At 47.0% G+C, this 20,206-nt stretch overlaps 1 protein-coding gene across 17 annotated transcripts in view; it reads left to right on the top strand.

Annotated features, from left to right (window-relative positions):
• LOC133122141 (nuclear factor 1 X-type) overlaps nt 1-20,206 on the top strand; it is a 142,549-nt gene that overhangs the window by 101,510 nt on the left and 20,833 nt on the right. For 8 of the 17 annotated variants that reach the window (XM_061231887.1, XM_061231893.1, XM_061231899.1 and 5 more), the window contains 6 exons: nt 10,598-10,660; nt 11,432-11,506; nt 12,131-12,251; nt 13,095-13,133; nt 14,463-14,590; nt 16,670-16,744. In XM_061231887.1, coding sequence (XP_061087871.1) covers nt 10,598-10,660; nt 11,432-11,506; nt 12,131-12,251; nt 13,095-13,133; nt 14,463-14,590; nt 16,670-16,744 — 501 coding nt within the window. The remainder of the gene's footprint in view (nt 1-10,597; nt 10,661-11,431; nt 11,507-12,130; nt 12,252-13,094; nt 13,134-14,462; nt 14,591-16,669; nt 16,745-20,206) is intronic. The other 9 variants (XM_061231892.1, XM_061231901.1, XM_061231900.1 and 6 more) reach the window with 4 other exon arrangements.

Raw genomic sequence — 20,206 nt, 5'->3', positions numbered from 1 at the left:
CAGAGCTGGTCACGTGACCAGTACACCCACTTGAACACAGCTTGATCCCACACACCAGCTCACTGTAACGCGCAGGTCCAGTCACCCGTTCTGTATCACATCATACACACTGTCAGCAGCTCGCCCAGCCCTGCACACACAGCTCAAAACACACTGGCACCCGCCCGAGAGCGATAAGAACACAGCCCTGAAGAGATTACACGCTCTGCATTATCCTCTTTGATTGTGCGATTGTGTGCAGCGTGCAATAATGCTATAAAATGTGCAACCGTCGATGACGTCTCTGACTTGCACATGGCCGCCTCTCCACAGTAGAGAGGAATAAACAGCCTGCCTGTAATCTATCCTGTTCTGCAGTACAGGAACATGCCCATTGAGAGTTATAGATTATATAGTAATGGAGATATAGTTTATAGAGTTCTTCCCAGCAGCTGTGAGTGCTGTAACAGTATGGTGGAGTTTGTGAGAACTGTAACAGGGTAGTTTGTTAGAGCTGTAACAGGGAGGTGGAGTTTGTGAGAACTGTAACAGGGTAGTTTGTAAGAGCTGTAACAGGGAGGTGGAGTTTGTGAGAACTGTAACAGGGAAGTGGAGTTTGTAAGAGCTGTAACAGGGAGGTGGAGTTCGTAAGAGCTGTAACAGGGTAGTTTGTAAGAGTTGTAACAGGGTAGTTTGTCAGAGCTGTAGCAGAGTAGTTTGTAAGAGCTGTAACAGGGTAGTGGAGATTGTGGGAACTGTAACAGGGTAGTTTGTAAGAGCTGTAACAGGGTAGTTTGTCAGAGCTGTAACAGGGTAGTGGAGATTGTGGGAGCTGTAACAGGGTAGTTTGTCAGAGCTGTAACAGGGTCGTTTGTAAGAGCTGTAACAGGGTAGTTTGTAAGAGCTGTAACAGGGTAGTGGAGATTGTGGGAGCTGTAACAGGGAGGTGGAGTTTGTGAGAGCTGTAACAGGGTCGTTTGTAAGAGCTGTAACAGGGTAGTGGAGATTGTGGGAGCTGTAACAGGGTAGTTTGTCAGAGCTGTAACAGGGTCGTTTGTAAGAGCTGTAACAGGGTAGTTTGTAAGAGCTGTAACAGGGTAGTGGAGATTGTGGGAGCTGTAACAGGGTCGTTTGTAAGAGCTGTAACAGGGTAGTGGAGATTGTGGGAGCTGTAACAGGGTCGTTTGTAAGAGCTGTAACAGGGTCGTTTGTAAGAGCTGTAACAGGGAGGTGGAGTTTGTGGGAGCTGTAACAGGGCGCCGTTTATGCTCTCTCTGGCGGTGTGAAGCAGGAGGGATCTCACCTGCGTGGCCCCTGGCAGGGTAAACAGGCCCTGTGCAGGGGGCGTGGCCCTTTGCTGTTTGTGCAGAGGTGTCAGAGCGTGTCTGGAGGCCAGAGAGAGTGAGGAAGAGAGGGAGAGAAATGGAGAGAGAGAGGGATAGGTGTGTCCTCCTCCCTGTTACCTCAAACCACCCCGCTCCAGGCAGGAAGCACTCACAACACGCAGCACAATGGCCCAGTTTGTTTATAGAGAAGGAAGTGGGAAAGCCAGGTACAGTTTAAATGGAGTCTCTCTCTCTCTCTGCTTTCATTTGCAATATATATTTCATGCCTTCTCTCTTCGGCCTCTTTTTAATCTCTCTGTCTATTTTTATTTCTGCCTTTGAAAGTAGAAACCAGGCACCATGCAGGGTAGTCTGGTCTGAGGTGTCACCTTACTCACGTTAAAAATCTGGTCAATGTCCGACCCCGTCCTCTCTTCCCCTCTTCTGGGGTAAAGTGTTGAGAGTGGGTTTGGAGTCGTGGTGGGGGGGATTTCTGTGAAAGGGTATGCACACTGGCAACCTCTCACATGCTGTACACTGTCCACATTCCTGGCACCAGAACACAACAGCAAACAGTGATTTCACGCAGGACTGTCAGCACCAAATGGCATAATCTCTGCACTGTTATTGCTCTCTCTCTCTCTCTCTCTCTCTCTCTCGGACACACACACACACACACACACACACACACACACACTTTTCACTTTTCTATGCAGTTTTGAAAGCAGTCATCCCAAATGAAGACTCCCAAGGTACGCTTTCCCTCCTGCAAAACATTTGTATCTGCTTTTGTTCTGTGGCGTCTGCCAGCAAGTGACACCTGCTGGTCAACCACTGTAACTGCTGGCGTATTTATGGAGTGGCAGGTACACCTCACTATGATTTAAATGTAGATACGTACTTTGAGGTTGCTGTTGGCTGCTAAGCTAAGTGCACTAGCAGGACAGAAAGCTGACGGTGTAGTGATGATTTTGTCCACACCACACAGGACAGTCACTGTAGAGGGAGCTCTGCAGGGGCATATTGACACTCAGTTCAGCTGGCTGAGGTGCTTTCACAGGTCAGTGCGATGTGCTGTAGGGGATGGTTTCACCCCAAAGGTGCGACTGTCAATGACCTGGTCTGTGAGCCCCCCTGTCTATATGCCCCTGGGGGTCTCTGACCCCACTGTTAAACACAGTGTTAACACATGCACATTCTGAGGGGGAGGGGGGCCAGACACACAAATACTGTCTGTAACACAATTAGCCTCTCTCCCTGTAAACAATCTCTCACCCACACATTCTCATGCAGAGGCGTACTTGTATAAGTACGGCATACACACCGAGGCAGACGGTCTATCTAACTCAGGTTTCCTGTACAGCCTGAAGGGTCCTTGGAGGACAGTCCATGGGTGTCCATTCAGATGCCTGTCAGCAGTGTATGAAATCTGCATGGTTCCTCAGCTCAGCGAGTCCGTATTAATTATGAATAAATGTTGCGCGTGGATCTGTGACAGGCGGGCGTAGTTGCGGCTGGGTGGGAACGGCAGGCGTGCGTGTGCGTGTGCGCAGAGAGGAACAGAGAGAGCGCGTATTTGAAGACGAGGTGTAGTGGTGGGGAGAGGTAGCGCCAGGCGGAGGGAGCGCTGTGTGGAACGCAGCCAGAGCGCCCGCTCTCTGTGCTCTCAGACTCAGCCCCGGAGGCTCTCTCTCAGATCTGCGCTCCGTTGGCAGCGCGTGGGCGCAGGCGGCTCACAGACGGCCGCGCAGATGGGCAGCAGGCTGCGCAGGGCAGCTCCGCACACCTGCTCCCACACCCAGCGCCCCGCACACACCCAGCGCCCCGCACAAGCCCAGCGCCCCGCACACACCCAGCGCCCCACACACGCCCCACACACACCCAGCGCCCCGCACACACCTGCTCCCACACCCAGCGCCCCGCACACGCCCCACACACACCCAGCGCCCCGCACACACCCAGCGCCCCACACACGCCCCACACACACCCAGCGCCCCGCGCACACCCAGCGCCCCGCACACACCCAGCGCCCCACACACGCCCCACACACACCCAGCGCCCCGCACACACCTGCTCTCACACCCAGCGCCCCGCACACACCCAGCGCCCCACACACGCCCCACACACACCCAGTGTCCCACACCCACCCAGCGCCCCACACACACCCAGCGCCCCACACACGCCCCACACACACCCAGCGCCCCGCACACACACCCAGCGCTCCGCACACCTGCTCCCACACCCAGCACCCCGCACACACTCAGCGCCCCACACACGCCCCACACACACCCAGCACACACCCAGCGCCCCGCACACACCCAGCGCCCCTCACACACCCAGCGCCCCACACACACACACAGCACAGCACTCATACATACTGCACAGACACACACACACACACACACACACACACATACACCACAGCACAGCACAACACTCATACACACTGCACAGACACACACACGCAGTACCACTCATACACACTGCATGGGCACACACACACGTACCACCGCTCCCACACAGTGCGGGCAGACACACGTGGCAATGCTCACACACATGGCATGGGCACACACACACCATACGAGCACACAGAAGTGTACCACTCGCACACAAGGCACCGCTCACACACATGGTTCACACATGCACACACGGCACAGGGAAACACACGAATGGTGTATACATGAAGTAGCAGTGGCTACGGGGCCTGTGCACCCAAGTGCACACACACACGCACACACGTGCATACACACACACCCACGCATGCACACACACACACACAGACATAGACGCACAGTGCACCTACACTCTCTGCTATACTCCTAAGGTCCTCATAGGCTCCCTTATTGTCTACTACACTTTCAAATATATGTGTATTATTGAGTCATCTTTGACTAACCAAACCAGACAGAAGGAGTAGAGCTGGCAAGGCTAACTATTTAGCTTCCAAATCCTCTCTATTTTATCTAGGGCTGGGGAGGCTGGGTTTTTTTTAGCAATCAAACTACACTCAAAAGCCACCTTGACCCCATTCAACCTGGTCTCCCTCACTGATCTCCTTTTTAAAAAAAGACCAGCGAGGAGGGTGGACTTCCTGTGGGGAGGCTGGACTTCCTGTGAGGACCCAACAATGGATCCTCGCTGCATGGTGTTCCACCGAGAGTGCCAGCAGGAAAAAAAAAAAAACGTCTGATGTTGTGTGGTATTATATGAGAGGAAATAAATAAATATGTGAAAACCCAGAAAAATAATAAAATAAAGTCCAATAAAAGAGCTCAGCGAACATCTGTGTGGGGTAGCCTGGGGGATTAAGAGGGTTTTGAACATTTTAAGCGCATTAAGGATTAAAAAAAAGGTCAGAATGTTTAGCAACATACCGATAAACCTCTTAAGTGAAACCCTGTGGGGAGGTAGTGCTGCGTTATCAGGGTTGGGGGGAGATTCGGTCTGTTCTTGAAGGAGACGAGTGTGTACGCATACACACACACACACACACACACACACACACACACAAGCGTGCGCACTAACCCACACACACAAACCAGTTACTCACAGTTATTTATGTGTTCAGTGCAGTTATATTTGCACTAATGCAATACAGTTGTACAGCAAAGAAATAAATGTGCATGTGGATTTGGAAGCAAAAATTATATAATATCTGATAAATTTGCACACATTCTCTTTCATACACACATCCACACACACAAACATACACATGCACACACACACACACTCGCACACATGCACTGATTCTCATGTACTCACACACAATCTGAATACTAGCACCATCTAGTGGTTGGATTATAGAGTGCTATGTCTGAACCAAATGATCCAGATTGCTGTTTTTCTGTAAGATCGCAGTTTGTTTAAAATGCATAAATTGTACTTTGCAGCCTGTGCTGACAGTTTTTATAAACAAACCATGCATCTTTCAACACATTAACATGCATACATGTGGTATTTCAAGCAATATTCTTTGTGTTTGCGAGCGCATTTAAGACAACTTGCTGAAACTTGGGCACTTTTCTAACTTTACGCCTGCCTTTGGTCATCGTGCTGGTAACGGCCTGCTCTCCTGTCATTTTCCTCCCACACCACCTCCAGTGCTCCTGATGATATGTATTTTTTCAATCAGTCACACAATGCTGCTGTGCTGAAATTAGGGGTTTCTGTGTCTACTGGGAGAACAGCCACCATGGGCCCAAGCCAGCAGTCACACACACACACAGGCGCACAGACAGACACACAGGCAGATACCCAGAGTGACACACACGCAGGCGCGCACACACACAATAAAATACGCAGACTCACACAAATACACACACACAGGCACACGGACACACACACAGGCACACATGAAGATACACGGTCTAACACACACAGGCACACAGAAACACACGCGCAGGTGCACAGACACACTCACATACAGACACAGGCACACAGAAACTCACGCACAGGTTCACAGACACACACAGACACAGGCACACGCACACACACACACACACACACCCGCTGGTCAGGGCTGAGCTCACAGGGAGTATGGAGTGCCGTGCCTCAGGAGAGAGCAGGGAACAGTGACAGGGCAGAAGAGAGGGTCCATTCAGAGCGCAGTAACCCTGAGCGAGCAGCCTGGCCTGCTGGATGGGCTATCCCCCGTCTGTGACTGGAGCAGCCAGCACGGGAGCCCCTCCCACTGCCACTCTCTGCCCAGCCTCAGCCCCCACACGGCCGGCCGCTCCGCTTACAGCACGCTGACACCCTGCCGATGGAGTGAGTGTGTGTGTGTGTCTGTGTGTGAGTGAGTGTGTGTGTGTGTGTGAGTGTGTGTGTGTGAGAGAGAGTGAGTGTGTGTGTGTGTGTGTGTGTGTGTATGTGAGAGAGAGAGTGAGTGTGTGTGTGTGTGTGTGAGAGAGAGTGAGTGTGTGTGTGTGTGTGTGTGTGAGAGAGAGTGAGTGTGTGTGTGTGTGTGAGAGAGAGAGTGAGTGTGTGAGAGAGTGAGTGTGTGTGTGTGTGTGAGAATGTGTGTCTGTACGTGTGTGTATGTGTGTGAGAGAGTGAGTGTGTGTGTGTGTGTGTGTGCATGTGTGTGAGAGAGTGAGTGTGTGTGTGTGTGTGTGTGTGTGTGAGAGTGAGTGTGCATCTGTGTATGTGTTTCTGTGAGACACAGCACAGACAGACACAGAGAGATAGACACAGCACAAAGATAGACACAGCACAGAGAGGCAGACACAGAGACAGACACAGCACAGAAACAGACAGAGAGGCAGACACAGCACAGAGGCAGACACAGAGAGACAGACACAGAGAGGCAGACATGGAGAGACAGACACAGCACAGAGACAGACACAGCTCCCTGATGTGGCTGCCACCTGCAGCGTCTGTCATTAATGACAAAGTTGAATTTGTAATCCATTGTTTATTCTTCTTGTTTATTCTTATCTCTTAACCTAACATAATTCTTATCTCTTAACCTAACTAGATTCATGAGCAAATGAGTGTGTCTTTAAGTGTGCGTATGCATTTGTGTTTGTGGGTCATTTCCACCATTGCGCGTTTGGTGTGTAAATAAAGAGCACAGGTATGTGTATTGTGTGCGTGTGCGTGTGTGAGTGGGTTGTGTGTGCGGTGTGTGAGACGCCGCGGTGTGTGTGCGTTATCTCTGGCAGTGTGTGCGCAGGGGGCCGTGGGGGGACTGTGTGGGGGAGATAAGGACAGGATCAGCAGGCGTGAGCCAGGGGCTGCCGCCGCTGGCTGCGGTGTGCGTGTGTGTGTGTGTACGTGTGTGTGTGCGCGCGTGTGTGTGTACCGATCCCTGCTGCTGCCTCCCGGCTGATAACAGACCCCTCCGCCACGATAAAGAACTGCCGCACTGATTCCACACCAATAACAGCGCAAACTCTATTAATGGCCAAAACGGTCGGCCATTTTAGACCGGGGCAGGTCTGTGTGTAGCTGTTCCCCCCTCTTTTTTTTGCAGTGGTTTTGTTGGTTTTTTTATGGGGGAGGGATTTTTGCACAGGCTCTTCCAGCGCTGAGGAGCGAGCCCCGGTAATTTTCTGCGTAATTGGATTGGAGAGTGATTGAGACAGAAGGCCCTTCCTGACCGTGGCGCTACTTTATATTAGCATGAGTGTGTGTGCGTGTGCGTGAGTGTGTTTGTGTGTGCATGAGCGTGTGAATCAGTTTATTAGTGTGAGCGTGTGTGCATGAGTATATTAGCACGAGCGGGTGTGTGTGTATGCTTGTGAGTGTGCCTCAATGAATTAGCATGAGTGTGTGCCTGATTGTGCGTGAGTGTATGTATGAGTTTGCGTGAGCGTGTTCGAGTATTAGGTGAGCTGTGTGCTCAAGTGCATGTGAGTGTGCTAGATTAGAAAGAGAAGAGCACTTTAAAAGATCTCTGCCCCCTGCTGGTGTCCAATCATCACTGCAACTGCACCCCTCTCTGTTTTTTTCTGTCCCTCTCTCCCTCTATCCCTCTCTCAAGTCAGACCTATTATCAGGGTGTCACTGAAGTTCTCATTCATTAGTTAGCTGCAAAAATAAATTCTACTGTCACAAAATGAAAATTCAAAGGGCTTGAAGGCATTAGGGACACTGTTTGGTTTTGAAGTGGTCTTTCCTAAAATAACACTCTAGGTGGTCTTGGCTGACACTTCTGGAAGATTTGAATTGTCACCCAACACTGAACCAGCTGGGACAACATTTTAGCTTCGTAATTGCCAATATTTGAGTGATTTCATTGGATTATCAACATGTGTATTCACGTCCTAATTTCTCTCTGGGATTTCAATGTTGCTGTAGTTCCTTCCACATAATAATTGTTACTAAGACCACAGTCATGTTGTTTATTTGTGAGCAAGGCTGAAGTTCAGATCACCATCAGGGAGGGTCAGCATAGGTCAAAGACTGGAAGTGAGATATGGAAAGGGGCAAAGGCATCCATCAAAACAGGCCTTTTTGTTTATATGAAACTGTTACTACTTTTTCCTTTGAGGACGACATATGTATTTATCTTGTGTGCGCGTGTGTGTGTGTGTGAGTGCGTGCGCGCGCGGCGCTGTCAGCTAGCTGGAATGCATTGGTACCGCCAATGCTAAGATGGCTGCCAAGCACTAAGATGGCTGCCAGGATTCCACAGAGCGAGAGCGCGAGAGAGGGAGAGGGAGCCGGAGAGGCGCACACAGCAGAGGGAAAGGAACTCTCTCCTTTCTCTCGGCGCTTGCGAGCGGAGCGACGCGCCTCCTTTTTGTGTTTTCTGTGGGGCTTTTCCTCTGTTTTTCTGGGTCCAATTTTATAATCTCTTCCCGAAAGTGTGGAGAATCGCGTTGGCGTGTGCCCCTGCGTTCTGTTATCACCTACAGCGGCCGATAAACACCTTCGTAACGCCTGCCTGTATACGTCATCCCCGCTCGGGTTTATAAGCGGCACAGATAAGGCCCAACAGTCCCTCTCCCAGCACAGCGACACATATCAGCAGCATTCAGCACTTACAGCCAACCAGAGTAAGCCTCCTCACACACACTCACACGCAAGCACGCACACATACACACGCATACACACACGCATACACACACATGCACACATACTGTACACACACACACTGCCTCTACAGGCTTGTGGGCATGTTTGTGGAACATGCGGTCCACCCCAGCAGAATCACACTGGGTTTGGGGATCACGTCGGTTTTGAAGGGGCTGGCTTTGTTCAAGGCTGCTTCTCACTGTGTGCCAGTTTGCTTTATGTACGGAGGCTGGGGATTGGGAAACTCCCGACTTTGAAGGACTACAAGTCCCCACATGCAGGGCTTTTTTTTTGTTTTTGTAAGATTCAATTAGCGACTGATAAAGGCCTGGGGGGGGGTGGACTTATTGAAATGTTCACACCCCGACAGTGTGTGAGCACTGCTGTGGTCAAACCTGGCTGGGCCTTCTGCGGTGAGAGAAAGGTGTAGGACGTTCCACACGAACACTGTGCATCCACAGCCAGCCACGGCTCTCCTGAACATTGGAGTTATTTACATCATCTGGGCGTTTATTATCCTGCTCATTTATGCAATAAGGGGCATCATAGATTCAGCAGCAGGTAATAGGCCTTCATTGAATACATACATTATACAGTATGTATTTAATGTTCTTATTCAAACAATATCTGCAAAATGACATACAGCACTGTAGCAGAAGTTATGAGCTTAGGCCTTCATTAAGTGAATACTGCACAACACACAGTATGTGTTTCATGTTCCTAGTAGAGCAATATCTGCAAAATTATGTATCAGGAGTTAAGAACTTAGGCCTTGCAGGGTTGGGAGGGACCCAGGGCGGACACCTCTGTTGAGTCCATCAGATTTTAATGATCCGTTCCAGTCAAGACACGTCATTTTTCATGGGTTAGCCGTTGTTTAGAGGTAAAATTACAGTGCTAAACTCCCATAAAACCCTGGCAGCGGGGGCCTGCACTCTCCCACCGCTGCTGTAAAGAGACGCAGTGCTTCGTTCCAACTAGGGCCGGTGAACTGCGGTCCTGCGGTGTCCATTACAGGCCAGAAAGTTTCCATAACCTCCAGCGCACTTCTCCAGATCCCCGTGGTAATTAGAGTGCTGCTTAATTATGTATGGGGGCGCTGAGGGTAAGAGGTATATACAGTTTATGCTGCACTAAGTCCTCACAAGTGAGTGGGTATTAAGTGGCATTACAGCGACGGATGTGGGACTGATTTTAAATGTTAAGAGGTCACAAAGTGCAGCAAACTTTAAAATGAAATTCATAGAAATAAAATAGGATAGAATAGAATGGACAATTAAAGGAGAAATAAAGACACTGAAGGTCTGTTGACCAGGTTTGTCAGTAAAATTGCAAAAAAAAAAAAGGTATGGTCACACTGCAATCCTGAGAAGTGAGGGGTAGAAATATAAGAGTGGGATCATGTGTTGACCCCGTTCACTGTGTCAGTGGCAGCTTATGAAACGCAACAGTGTGGGGCGGTAGCTGTTTGTTTGTGAGCACAGCGACCCCACACCAACACAAACACTGCTCAAAACTCCCAGGTTTGCAGCTGGCTAAATTCTCTCCCAGTGAGGCTTTCATCGCTCAAACAACGTTACTTAGAGGGTCTTCTGAATAGATAGCAGACTGGACAAGCGGTTCTCCTAAAACGTCTTTTACAAAAAAACATTGTCGTCCCTCTCCTCAGACAGGACCAAAGCCATTTGGGAATACTGTAAAAGCAGTATTGAAATGCTGATCACGCAGTGCTCTCCATTGACCTGTCATCTCTTTATCCTTGTGTCCCTCAGAATCTGGACAATCAGACAGCTCCAGCCAGCAAGGGGACGCTGACATCAAGCCACCGCCCAACGGTGAGTACGCTACAGTAGAAATGTCCCACACACAGATACTCTATTATATACAAACCTACATTAGAAATACACACACACTGACAAACACACGCGTAAAGCATACGTACTCTTTCACATACAAACAGACTCGATATATATACATACACTCAGCTCTGAGAATACAACTAAACAAACCTACGGTGAACTCCACGCTCAAACAGATGGTGAATACGCACAACGTGACTTGCAACATGTTACCGTTTAAACTCACTCAAATATCTCATTGAGCCTGTGGGCTGTTAGCTTGGGTATGTTTTCGATTAAAGGCCCATTGTAATTCTGAGGAGGGTGGAGAGTGTTCTGTGAGGAGACTCGGTGTGAGTTCTGAGGCAGTAAATCACACTGACGTTTGGGAAGGGGGTAACCGCACGTCTGCCGGGGGGCTACAGCGGTGAACTCATGCCGCGGTAAGCCGAAACTACACCAGGACTGGGTACTGCTGTGTGCTGACCCAGTAACCCACGATGTCCTCAGAGACTCTGTTCCACCAAGCCTGCCTCACACCCTAAGCTCTCCACCTCTCAGCGCCCCACACTCCTCACACACAGCCTGGGACCTGCCAGGCAGTCTCCACCACCACAGTCATACGGCTTGACAAATGGCCTTCTATCTTCTACCTTAAATGTTGTGAATGCTGTGAGTTTAAAAGCGTAAGGCAGGAGGTGTGGTGGTGTCTGTCTCTCTGCCCCTCCATACGCACGCACTAACTCTCATGTCACCCCTCCACTGCAGGGCACTTGAGTTTCCAGGACTGCTTTGTGACTTCAGGAGTGTGGAACGTCACAGAGCTTGTTCGCGTGTCACAGAGTGAGTACCGCTGGCCCCCGTCTCTTCTGCACAGCACCTGAGCGCTATCTCCGTTTCCTGCTCCGCTGTTTCATTCCTTTCCTTCCCTCTCACTTTCCTCCCTCCGTCACTCACTCAGTAGCCCACTGACTCGCTAACTGACTCACTTCAGCATTCAAATAGACCTCATTGGTATGGCGGCAGTTTACCAGCGTTTTAGAAAAACTAAAAATAAGAACACCCTCTTTTTCACAGAGAGGCACCGTCTCCTTTCTCTCTCACTCACTCATTCTCTCTGTATATCTCTATCTCTCTCTTTCTCTCAGTCCCTCACTGTGGACTGCAGGAAAGACTTTGTTCGTCCAGGGTGTGGGCACTTATCTCCTGTTACAGACACATTATATTTATTCATTCAGGGGAAGGAATTTGAAGATCTCAGAAATGGCCGTCTGACTGTTAATATCGTTAAATTGAAATAACTGTTACAGCAGAGTTTGGGAAAAAGCTTAAGAACTTCTTTGTTCTTATAGCAGTGGGTGATCCCCATTGGCCTGACATGCTTTTCTCTTTCTCTACTTTTTCTCTTATTTCTCCAACCCCCTCTTTATCCTCTCTCTCTCTCTCTCTCTCTCTCACTCTCTACAGCTCCAGTTGCTACAGCGTCTGGCCCCAATTTCTCCCTGGCTGACCTGGAGAGTCCTGGTTACTACAACATCAACCAGGTGGCCCTGGGGCGACGTTCTATCACTTCCCCCCCTTCCACCAGGTATGCCACACAAAGGTTCCTTTCCTGTGGTCGCTTCACCACTACATTCACCAACAGAAGCTTGGGGACACTGTTCACTCAAGAGGACTTGTATGTATCACTCTTGAGGACTCATCCTCGAGGATGATTTATTTGGCGTTGGCCTGATTCAAAAGTCCTGATATGCCTGGTAGATACATGTCCGATAGGGTGGAGTGGTTCCCACTGTACTGTAAGGAACTATAGCGGTTCATAGTTATGTATCTCATGGGGCTAGTCATCCTAATAAAGCCAACTATTAAAGAAAGAGGCTGACCAACTGTGGGAATCATCAGAGTAAGGGTTGCTGTAACTGGGCACTGGCTGATAAAGACAATGGTGGTAGTGATGATGATGAAGATGATGATGATAATTGATATTCCTTTATTGATCCCCAGGAGGGAAATTCCTGAAATAATGATGTTGATTGATAGTGATGACTATGTCGATGTTGAACATAATAATGATTGCATTATACTGCCATCATTGTGGATATCAATGGATAATGGAAGTAATTACAAACTCGGTTTAATATAGAAGCGGTTGGGGACAGCTTCAAGTGTAGTGTACTCAGCATCTTGCTCTACTAACACTCATATGTGTGTGTGTTTCACACCTGCTCATGTGTGAATGTGTCATGGTGCCTTTATTTCTCTCCTTCCCTCCTCTCTTTCTGCTCATCATTCTCTTTCTGATCATCCTTCTCTCCCTGCTCACTTTTATCTTTCTGCTCATCCTTCTCTCCCTGCTCACTTTTATCTTTCTGCTCATCCTTCTTTCCCTGCTCATCCTTCTCTTCCCACTCATCCTTCTCTTACACTGCAGGTCTGAGGTGGAGCTATATGCAAGTCTTCCACGGAGGTAGTTGTACTTATATTTTTAACATGACTCTACCCAAACACATGCATACCTTGATATTATTTCATTTTATTTATAACATATTTAAAAAAATGTCAGAAACACTTGCAGACATGCACACACACACATACACACACACACACACACACACAATAATACATAGGCAGACGAGCACATATATCACATATGCACACATGCACCCACTCTCAGACAGTCCACACATGGACAGCAGACATCGCTGTCATATATAACCACACCTCAGCTATCAGCTGCTGCTCTGTCATCTCTTATGAGTGCTAGATTTCCACTGACTTCCAGCACACATTTATAACACTCACATCCCAACGGTGTTGGGGGATTTGATGTGAGGATGACAGGACGGAAACTGTGAAATGAATAAGAACCCTATTTCCGAACACAAAGAGGAGCCTGGCGGGCTGGTGTCAGGCTCCTCTTTCTCACATTATAGCTGTGTCTGTGGAGACCTCTGCTGCCTGACGCTAGCGCCAGCTACTCTCCCCGCGCTTAGAACGCACTGCAGCGCGACTGCAATAACCGCATTCACTTTCGCCCTACCTGGGCTTGCTAATTAGCGGTAGCCCTGAGCTCCGATTTTGATTTCTTACGAGAAATTCGTAAGGAATCTTTTTTTTTTTTTGTGAAGATGCAATGAAAAATAAATCTTGTTTCCAAAAAGACAAAGTCGTTCCTTGAAGTAAGTGTCCTGTAAGTATAAGAACACCTCAAGAATACTCAAGATAATCCAGGCACACCTTAACCAAAAATGGTTGTAGTCTCTTTAACTCTTAAACTCTTAAACTCTTAAATTACCTGGCCTGCAGCATAGTAGTTAAGGTACAGGACTGAGACCCGCAAGGTCGACGGTTCAATCCCCAGTTTAGCCACAATAAGGTCCGCACAGCCGTTGGGCCCTTGATCAAGGCCCTTAACCCTGCATTGCTCCAGGGGAGGATTGTCTCCTGCTTAGTCTAATCAACTGTACGTCGCTCTGGTTAAGTGCATCTGCCAAATGCCATTAATGTAATGTATGTATGACATTTTCATAAACATTAGTGCCTTGGTTCTCTTGACTATTTCTTTTGCGCACAATTCCTGATTAAATCTTGAACTGTTGCATTATCAGGTATTTTGACTTTATGTTTTTTGAACGTGCCACCTGTTTTCTCCAAGGCTGTGTCAGTATTTCTAGCCCTAGTTCATTGTTTCGTAGACTTTTCCGCTGTCAATTGCTGTCAGTCCGGTGTGGGGTGCTTGAGTGGTGACTGCTCACCTGTGAGGTGACGGAGGATGGTAACCTCTCCCTCTCTTCTTCAGCTCCAATAAGCGCAAGTCCATTGACGACAGTGAAATGGAGAGCCCGGTGGATGATGTCTTCTATACTGGCCGCTCGCCTGCCGCCAGCAGCTCCCAGTCCAGTGGCTGGCCAAACGATGTGGACACAGGTAAGAGACTCTGGAAGCCCCGTATGAGCTAGCCTGTGCTACCCCAGAGACAGCCCCCTCGCCACCCAAGCTACACTCGTGCCTGTCATTTATAACACAGTGAACGTATACTCAGTTTGCATACATAACGATGTAGATATGTAGTGTTGGAGCTGTAGTTTCTGATGGTGTATGATATTAATTATGAAGTGAAAATATATATACAAATATGCTTTGAGTGAGCTGCTGTTATTATTTGGGGTTGAGTGTCTGCATTCCCCCAGTTTCACCTCTTTTCCTTAGGTGTTAGCTGATGTGCAAAGAGCAGAGTGCAAGGAATTCATTCACCGTTAGCACTGATTTATTTTCAGCGTTCTTTGCTTGCCAGACATCTGCAGGGTAAGACTGAACAGGGTAGTCTGTCAGGTTTGTGATTTTACCAAACTGAGTGCTGGCTTAGAGCACTAATCCAGTTGAATGAATTGGTGAGGAGCTGCTACTCTCCTGCTGTGTGTCTGTATGTGTGCGTGTGTACGTCTCTGTGTAAGATAGGCACAGCAAGGACTGTATCTTTGGCAGCTGTGGGAATAGCATCTATATTGCTTGTTACGACCAATTTTTTCCAGATAGATCAGTTTAGTACAGTACTGTATAGAGATTTTAACTATGTAGTTGGCTTTGTAATGGAGATACATGTCTATTGATATTATTTAATATTTGTTTTACAGATTACTGTGTTATATTTATTTGTGTGTCTGAATTATTTTGTGAATCTTGATTGGTGGCTGTTGAAGACCATGGAGACATGGGTTAAGGGAGCGTCACCAAAGTTACCGAATAATGGATTCCATAAATCATTCTAAATGCATTATGCACTTTAATGCCTGGAATGAAACTTTCTCATCATTATTTGGAAGCCAGGCCATCATGCCATAAGATGTATTATAATGCATTATATTTTTTCTATGATGTGGATTATGTGCGTATTATATATGGATTAATTTTGGAACAAAAATAATGAAGGAAGATAAAATGCTATCTTCCTGTAAAAAGCAATATCAGTACCCAAACTTAATTGCACAAACAGCTGGAAAGACAGCTGAGTTTATTAAAAGGCTGGCGGTGGATTATGGAGAGATGGCCTATTTGCCAGGGGAAAGGCTTAGTGTTTCTCATATTTTGGAATGTCTATCCCACTATATTTTAGTGCTTAGAAGACAGTACAGATATTAATTTGCAGCATAACTATCAGTGTGCTACATTCAGTTAATGTAGATTCTATTTTATATGACACAGTTTATAATGTTTCATCTTCAGTTAACCATTCAACCACTAACGCAGTATCTAATGTGTGTCTATTAAAGTATATAATCTAATATTCACATTCTCCATCAGGTAGGTGGTGATCACAATTAATATTTGAAAGAGCAATTATGTACTCTGTCGCTGTCATCGTGTTTCCCAATCACCAGTTTCCATGGCAATGCCTTCAACACAAAGGACAGTGGTTCAAAATTGACCCAAAATGAATTTCCTGAATAAGCCCATATCTTCTCATACAGATTTCCTCCTGTAAAATAGATTTGTCGTCTCCCTGTACAACACTAAGACACATCTGTTCTCCTGAATTCTATGTAATGTGTATAGATAAACAGCATTTAGTAATTCTGTAAGGATTATTGCAAAATGTGAGCCTACTCCAGTACACTATTCTGACCAATACCGGCTTCCCTTGAGTGGAAAAACTGTCATGGAAACTGACGTCTGGGTAGCACCACAGCCCCTGAATGACACACAGTTCTGTGTGTACTGAGCACTCTGTCATCCAATGCCACCGTGCAGTTTCTGGGAATGTGACCATGTGATCAATGGGTTTGAGCAATAAGGAGTCACCTGTGAATACGACCAGGTCATTGAATATGAAGGAGAGCTTTCACATAGCAACTATCTCCGTATATCTGTAGACAGATGTGTGTTCCTCATTGGTCCTTTTTTTGAAAGTACCCATAATGCCTATAGTGATGTTCCCCTCCCCCCCATGCACAGATATCCCTCCCCTGTTCTCTGCCCGCTGTTAACCATGCCCTTCTCCACTTACAGTGCAGCACCATTTGGCGAATGTGCAGGAGAGGAAGATTAAGCATGAAAACGATGGCGTGCAGTTTCCTTACCATGGTTAGAAAACATTAAACTCATATCTCAATCATAGCTGGCTTGGATTTTTATATCTACATTTTGATATACCTCCAAGCTAGATCTGCTCCATCAATTTATCTCCCCCGTGCTTCTGTGGTGTGGTGATGAGTGGTGCCTGCTCACATGGATTGCTCTCTGCTGTTGGTAATTGTTTGGTTTGATCTGTTTTCTTAACCCAGTAGCTCACCTATCTTCAGTTTCACATACAGTCAGTAAAGATGTCTCAGTGGCACTGAATTACGACACTGTCCATTACACCGTCACGTTCACCATTTCAACACAGTTTGGAAAAAGGCAGTTTAGTAACAATGGGTCATGGTATGAACTTTCTTCTCATTCCAGATTAGTGTTGTCACATCACTGAGGGCTTAATCGGTGTGCGCCTGTTTACATGAGGACATTATACATTAGTGTATGCACTGTAACTTGAGCACATAGACATTAGCCATATAGTTCTGGCAAGACCCAAAAAATCTCCCTGGGTAGTAGAGAGCACCCCTTTCAGGTGGATGGGTGCAGCTCCACACCCTAATTTGAAAGTCATTTTGATAAGCAGTGTTCATCACTGGCTGCAGTCCTCAGGTCTAATTGCTTACTAATTGAAAGAAAATGTTGAATCCCCCACGGAAAAGTCCAGACCTTCTGGACAGCTAATCCCCCCCCCTCTCATTTGGACAGTTAGTGTGAATCATTTCAGTCCATGAAAAATATTTTTCATAAGGATAACTATTTACGCTATTTCATTTTCACATTTGCTAACAAAGCACAAGTGTAAAATGGCAAGATGTGGAGTGAGATGTTCTAATTCATACTATTTGAATGAATTGTATAGAAGACAAACAAGTTTTCAGGAAACACTTGAGTAGCGTTGGAAAACGTGGGCTCTGTTCTGGTAAGCTGAAGGCATTGGATGCCTCAGGGAGTAGGAGGAGGAAAGTGTGACCCAGTTTAGTTAGTGTGTGAAATGGCAAAGGAATTGGAACACAACTGTGATGTAAGGGTTCCCACCAGTCACAGCTGAAACTCTGCAGAGGATTCCTCCCTGGAAAAACCAGGGCTAACGTAGGAGCGCACTCGTAAACAAACACAACAAAAAAGAACTCAGGTGCACCGTCTGTCCGTGCCTCTCATCCTGGCTGCAAAACACACGCGCGCTCACATACACACACACGCGCTCACATACGCTCACACACGCTCACATGCCTAGCGAGCGGAGCTTTGCCTCGGTCCCAGATGGTGCCTCCGTGTGTCTGCAGAACCAGGAGCTGCTGGGTTACTGAAGACATCTGTTCTGCTGGGCGGGGAGGGGGGGGTCAGAATCAAAGAGCCACATTTTTTTCCAAATGATTTGAAAATGATTAAGAAACATGGGATTTGGGGGCGGGGCTGCGGGTGCTTGGTGCTGGGGGGTGTGATGGATTCAGTACCTGTGTGGTTTTTGTCTCTGAGAGTATGCCATACCCCTTGAGATTTCACTGATCTGTAGTTTTTCCAGCCAGCTGCAGAAAATGTTAACTTAAAAGTGCAAAAGTAAACATGTTTTCACCCTAAATAATTAAGACGTGTGTATCAGTCTTGAACCAAATTGAGCCAAAAAAAAAAAAGTTTCAATTAAAGATTTCCTGCAGCTGGCTACGAACAACTGATACTGTGTGTGTGTGTGTGTGTGTGTGTGTGTGTGTGTGTGTGTGTGTGTGCGTGTGCGTGTGTGTGTGTTTATGTGTGTGTGTGTGTGTGTGTGTGTGTGTGTGTGTTTATGTATGTGTGTGTGTGTGTGTGTGTGTCTGTTTGTATATGTGGTTTTTGTGTTTATTCATGCATATGATTGCACAGAGGGATGTAGTCTTTTTGCAGTTTGAGTGGTAGACAGCTTGTTAGTATTGTGAGACTGGGGGTTCATTGGAGTATTTGTTTGTCTGCTAGTTGGCCAGGTGTTGTACTGGAAAACACATAGAGAAAGCATGTTATCATGGCAAATGCACACACACGCACACACACACACACACACACACACACACACACAGAACTTTAAGACATAAAGGCCTCCCTCTGCATATGGATGCACTCAGAATGGTCCTGAGCACTGAGGCCTATGTTCAGTATATTATTGTAGTGTATCATACATCTGTCTGTCAGATTTATTCTCCACACTCAGTTTATACTGGGAAATGTGTTTATTTCAGAGTCCACCCTTTTATAAAAGATGTCCCTATAACTGGAGTAGTGAGAGTGATAGTGAGGCTCTCTTTTTTCCGGCTCCCTCCTTCCTCCCTTTTCTCTGAACAGCAGACACTCCTCCTCAGGTTACCTCCCGTCTCCTCTTGCATGTCCTCCTTTCTACCTCCATTCTTTTCTTACATCCTTCATTTGTTCTCTTTCACCCTCTCCCCAGAGCTCCGCAGTGTATCAGATACAGGCTGGAGCACCAGGGAGAAAGCACACACACACAAACACGCACATACGCATGTATGTACACACACACACACACACACTCAGTGAGCACTTTATTAGGCAATTATGAGTCATTATAATTAGGATAATTTTTTGGACGTATTAATACTTTTGTTGCTGTAGCCCATCCACTTAGAAGTTTGATGTGTTTGTGTGTTCATAGATGTTCTTCTGTATACCACTGTTGTAATGTGCATTTATTTGCGTTGCTGCACCATTCTCTGCAAACTCTCTCTGCGTGAAAATCCCAGGAGATCAGCAGTTTCTGATATAATCAAACCACCCTGTCTGGGACCAACAATCATTCCACGATCAAAGTCACTTTTCTTCCCCATTCCAGCATTTGGTCTGAAAAACAGCTAAACTTGTTGACCACGTCTACACGCTTTTATGCACTTAGTTGCTACCACACGATTAGCTGATTAAGTATTTGCATTAACAAGCTGGTGTACAGATCTGCCTAATAAAGTGATCACTGCATGTATATACATCTGCACAAACACACACACGCACACTGTAGACAAGGAATTTCATTTTTAGTATTTTTCCCGATGTGTGTTTGTTTGTGTGTGGTGTGTGTGTTTGTTTGTGTATCTTTGTGTGTGTGTGTTGTGTGTGTCATTCTGTGCGTGTGGTGTGTGTTTGTTTGTGTGTGTGTGTGTGTGTGGTGTGTGTTTCTGTGTGTCTTTGTGTGTGTGTGTGGTGTGTGTTTGTGTTTCTTTGTGTGTGTGTGTGTGTTGTGTGTTTCTGTGTGTCATTGTGTGTTTATGGTGTGTGTGTGTGTGTGTGTGTGTGATTGTGTGTGTGATTGTGTGGGTGATAGTGTGTGTGATTGTGTGTGTGATTGTGTGGGTGATTGTGTGGATGATTGTGTGTGTGATAGTGTGGGTGATTGTGTGTGTGATTGTGTGTGTGATTGTGTGGGTGATTGTGTGGATGATTGTGTGTGTGATAGTGTGGGTGATTGTGACTGTGCTTGTGTGGGTGATT

Source organism: Conger conger, chromosome 2, assembly GCF_963514075.1.
Source record: "Conger conger chromosome 2, fConCon1.1, whole genome shotgun sequence".
Classification (NCBI taxonomy): Eukaryota; Metazoa; Chordata; class Actinopteri; order Anguilliformes; family Congridae; genus Conger; species Conger conger.
The sequence above is the reverse complement of the archived record's forward strand: the minus strand, read 5'-3'. Positions and strand labels throughout refer to the sequence as shown.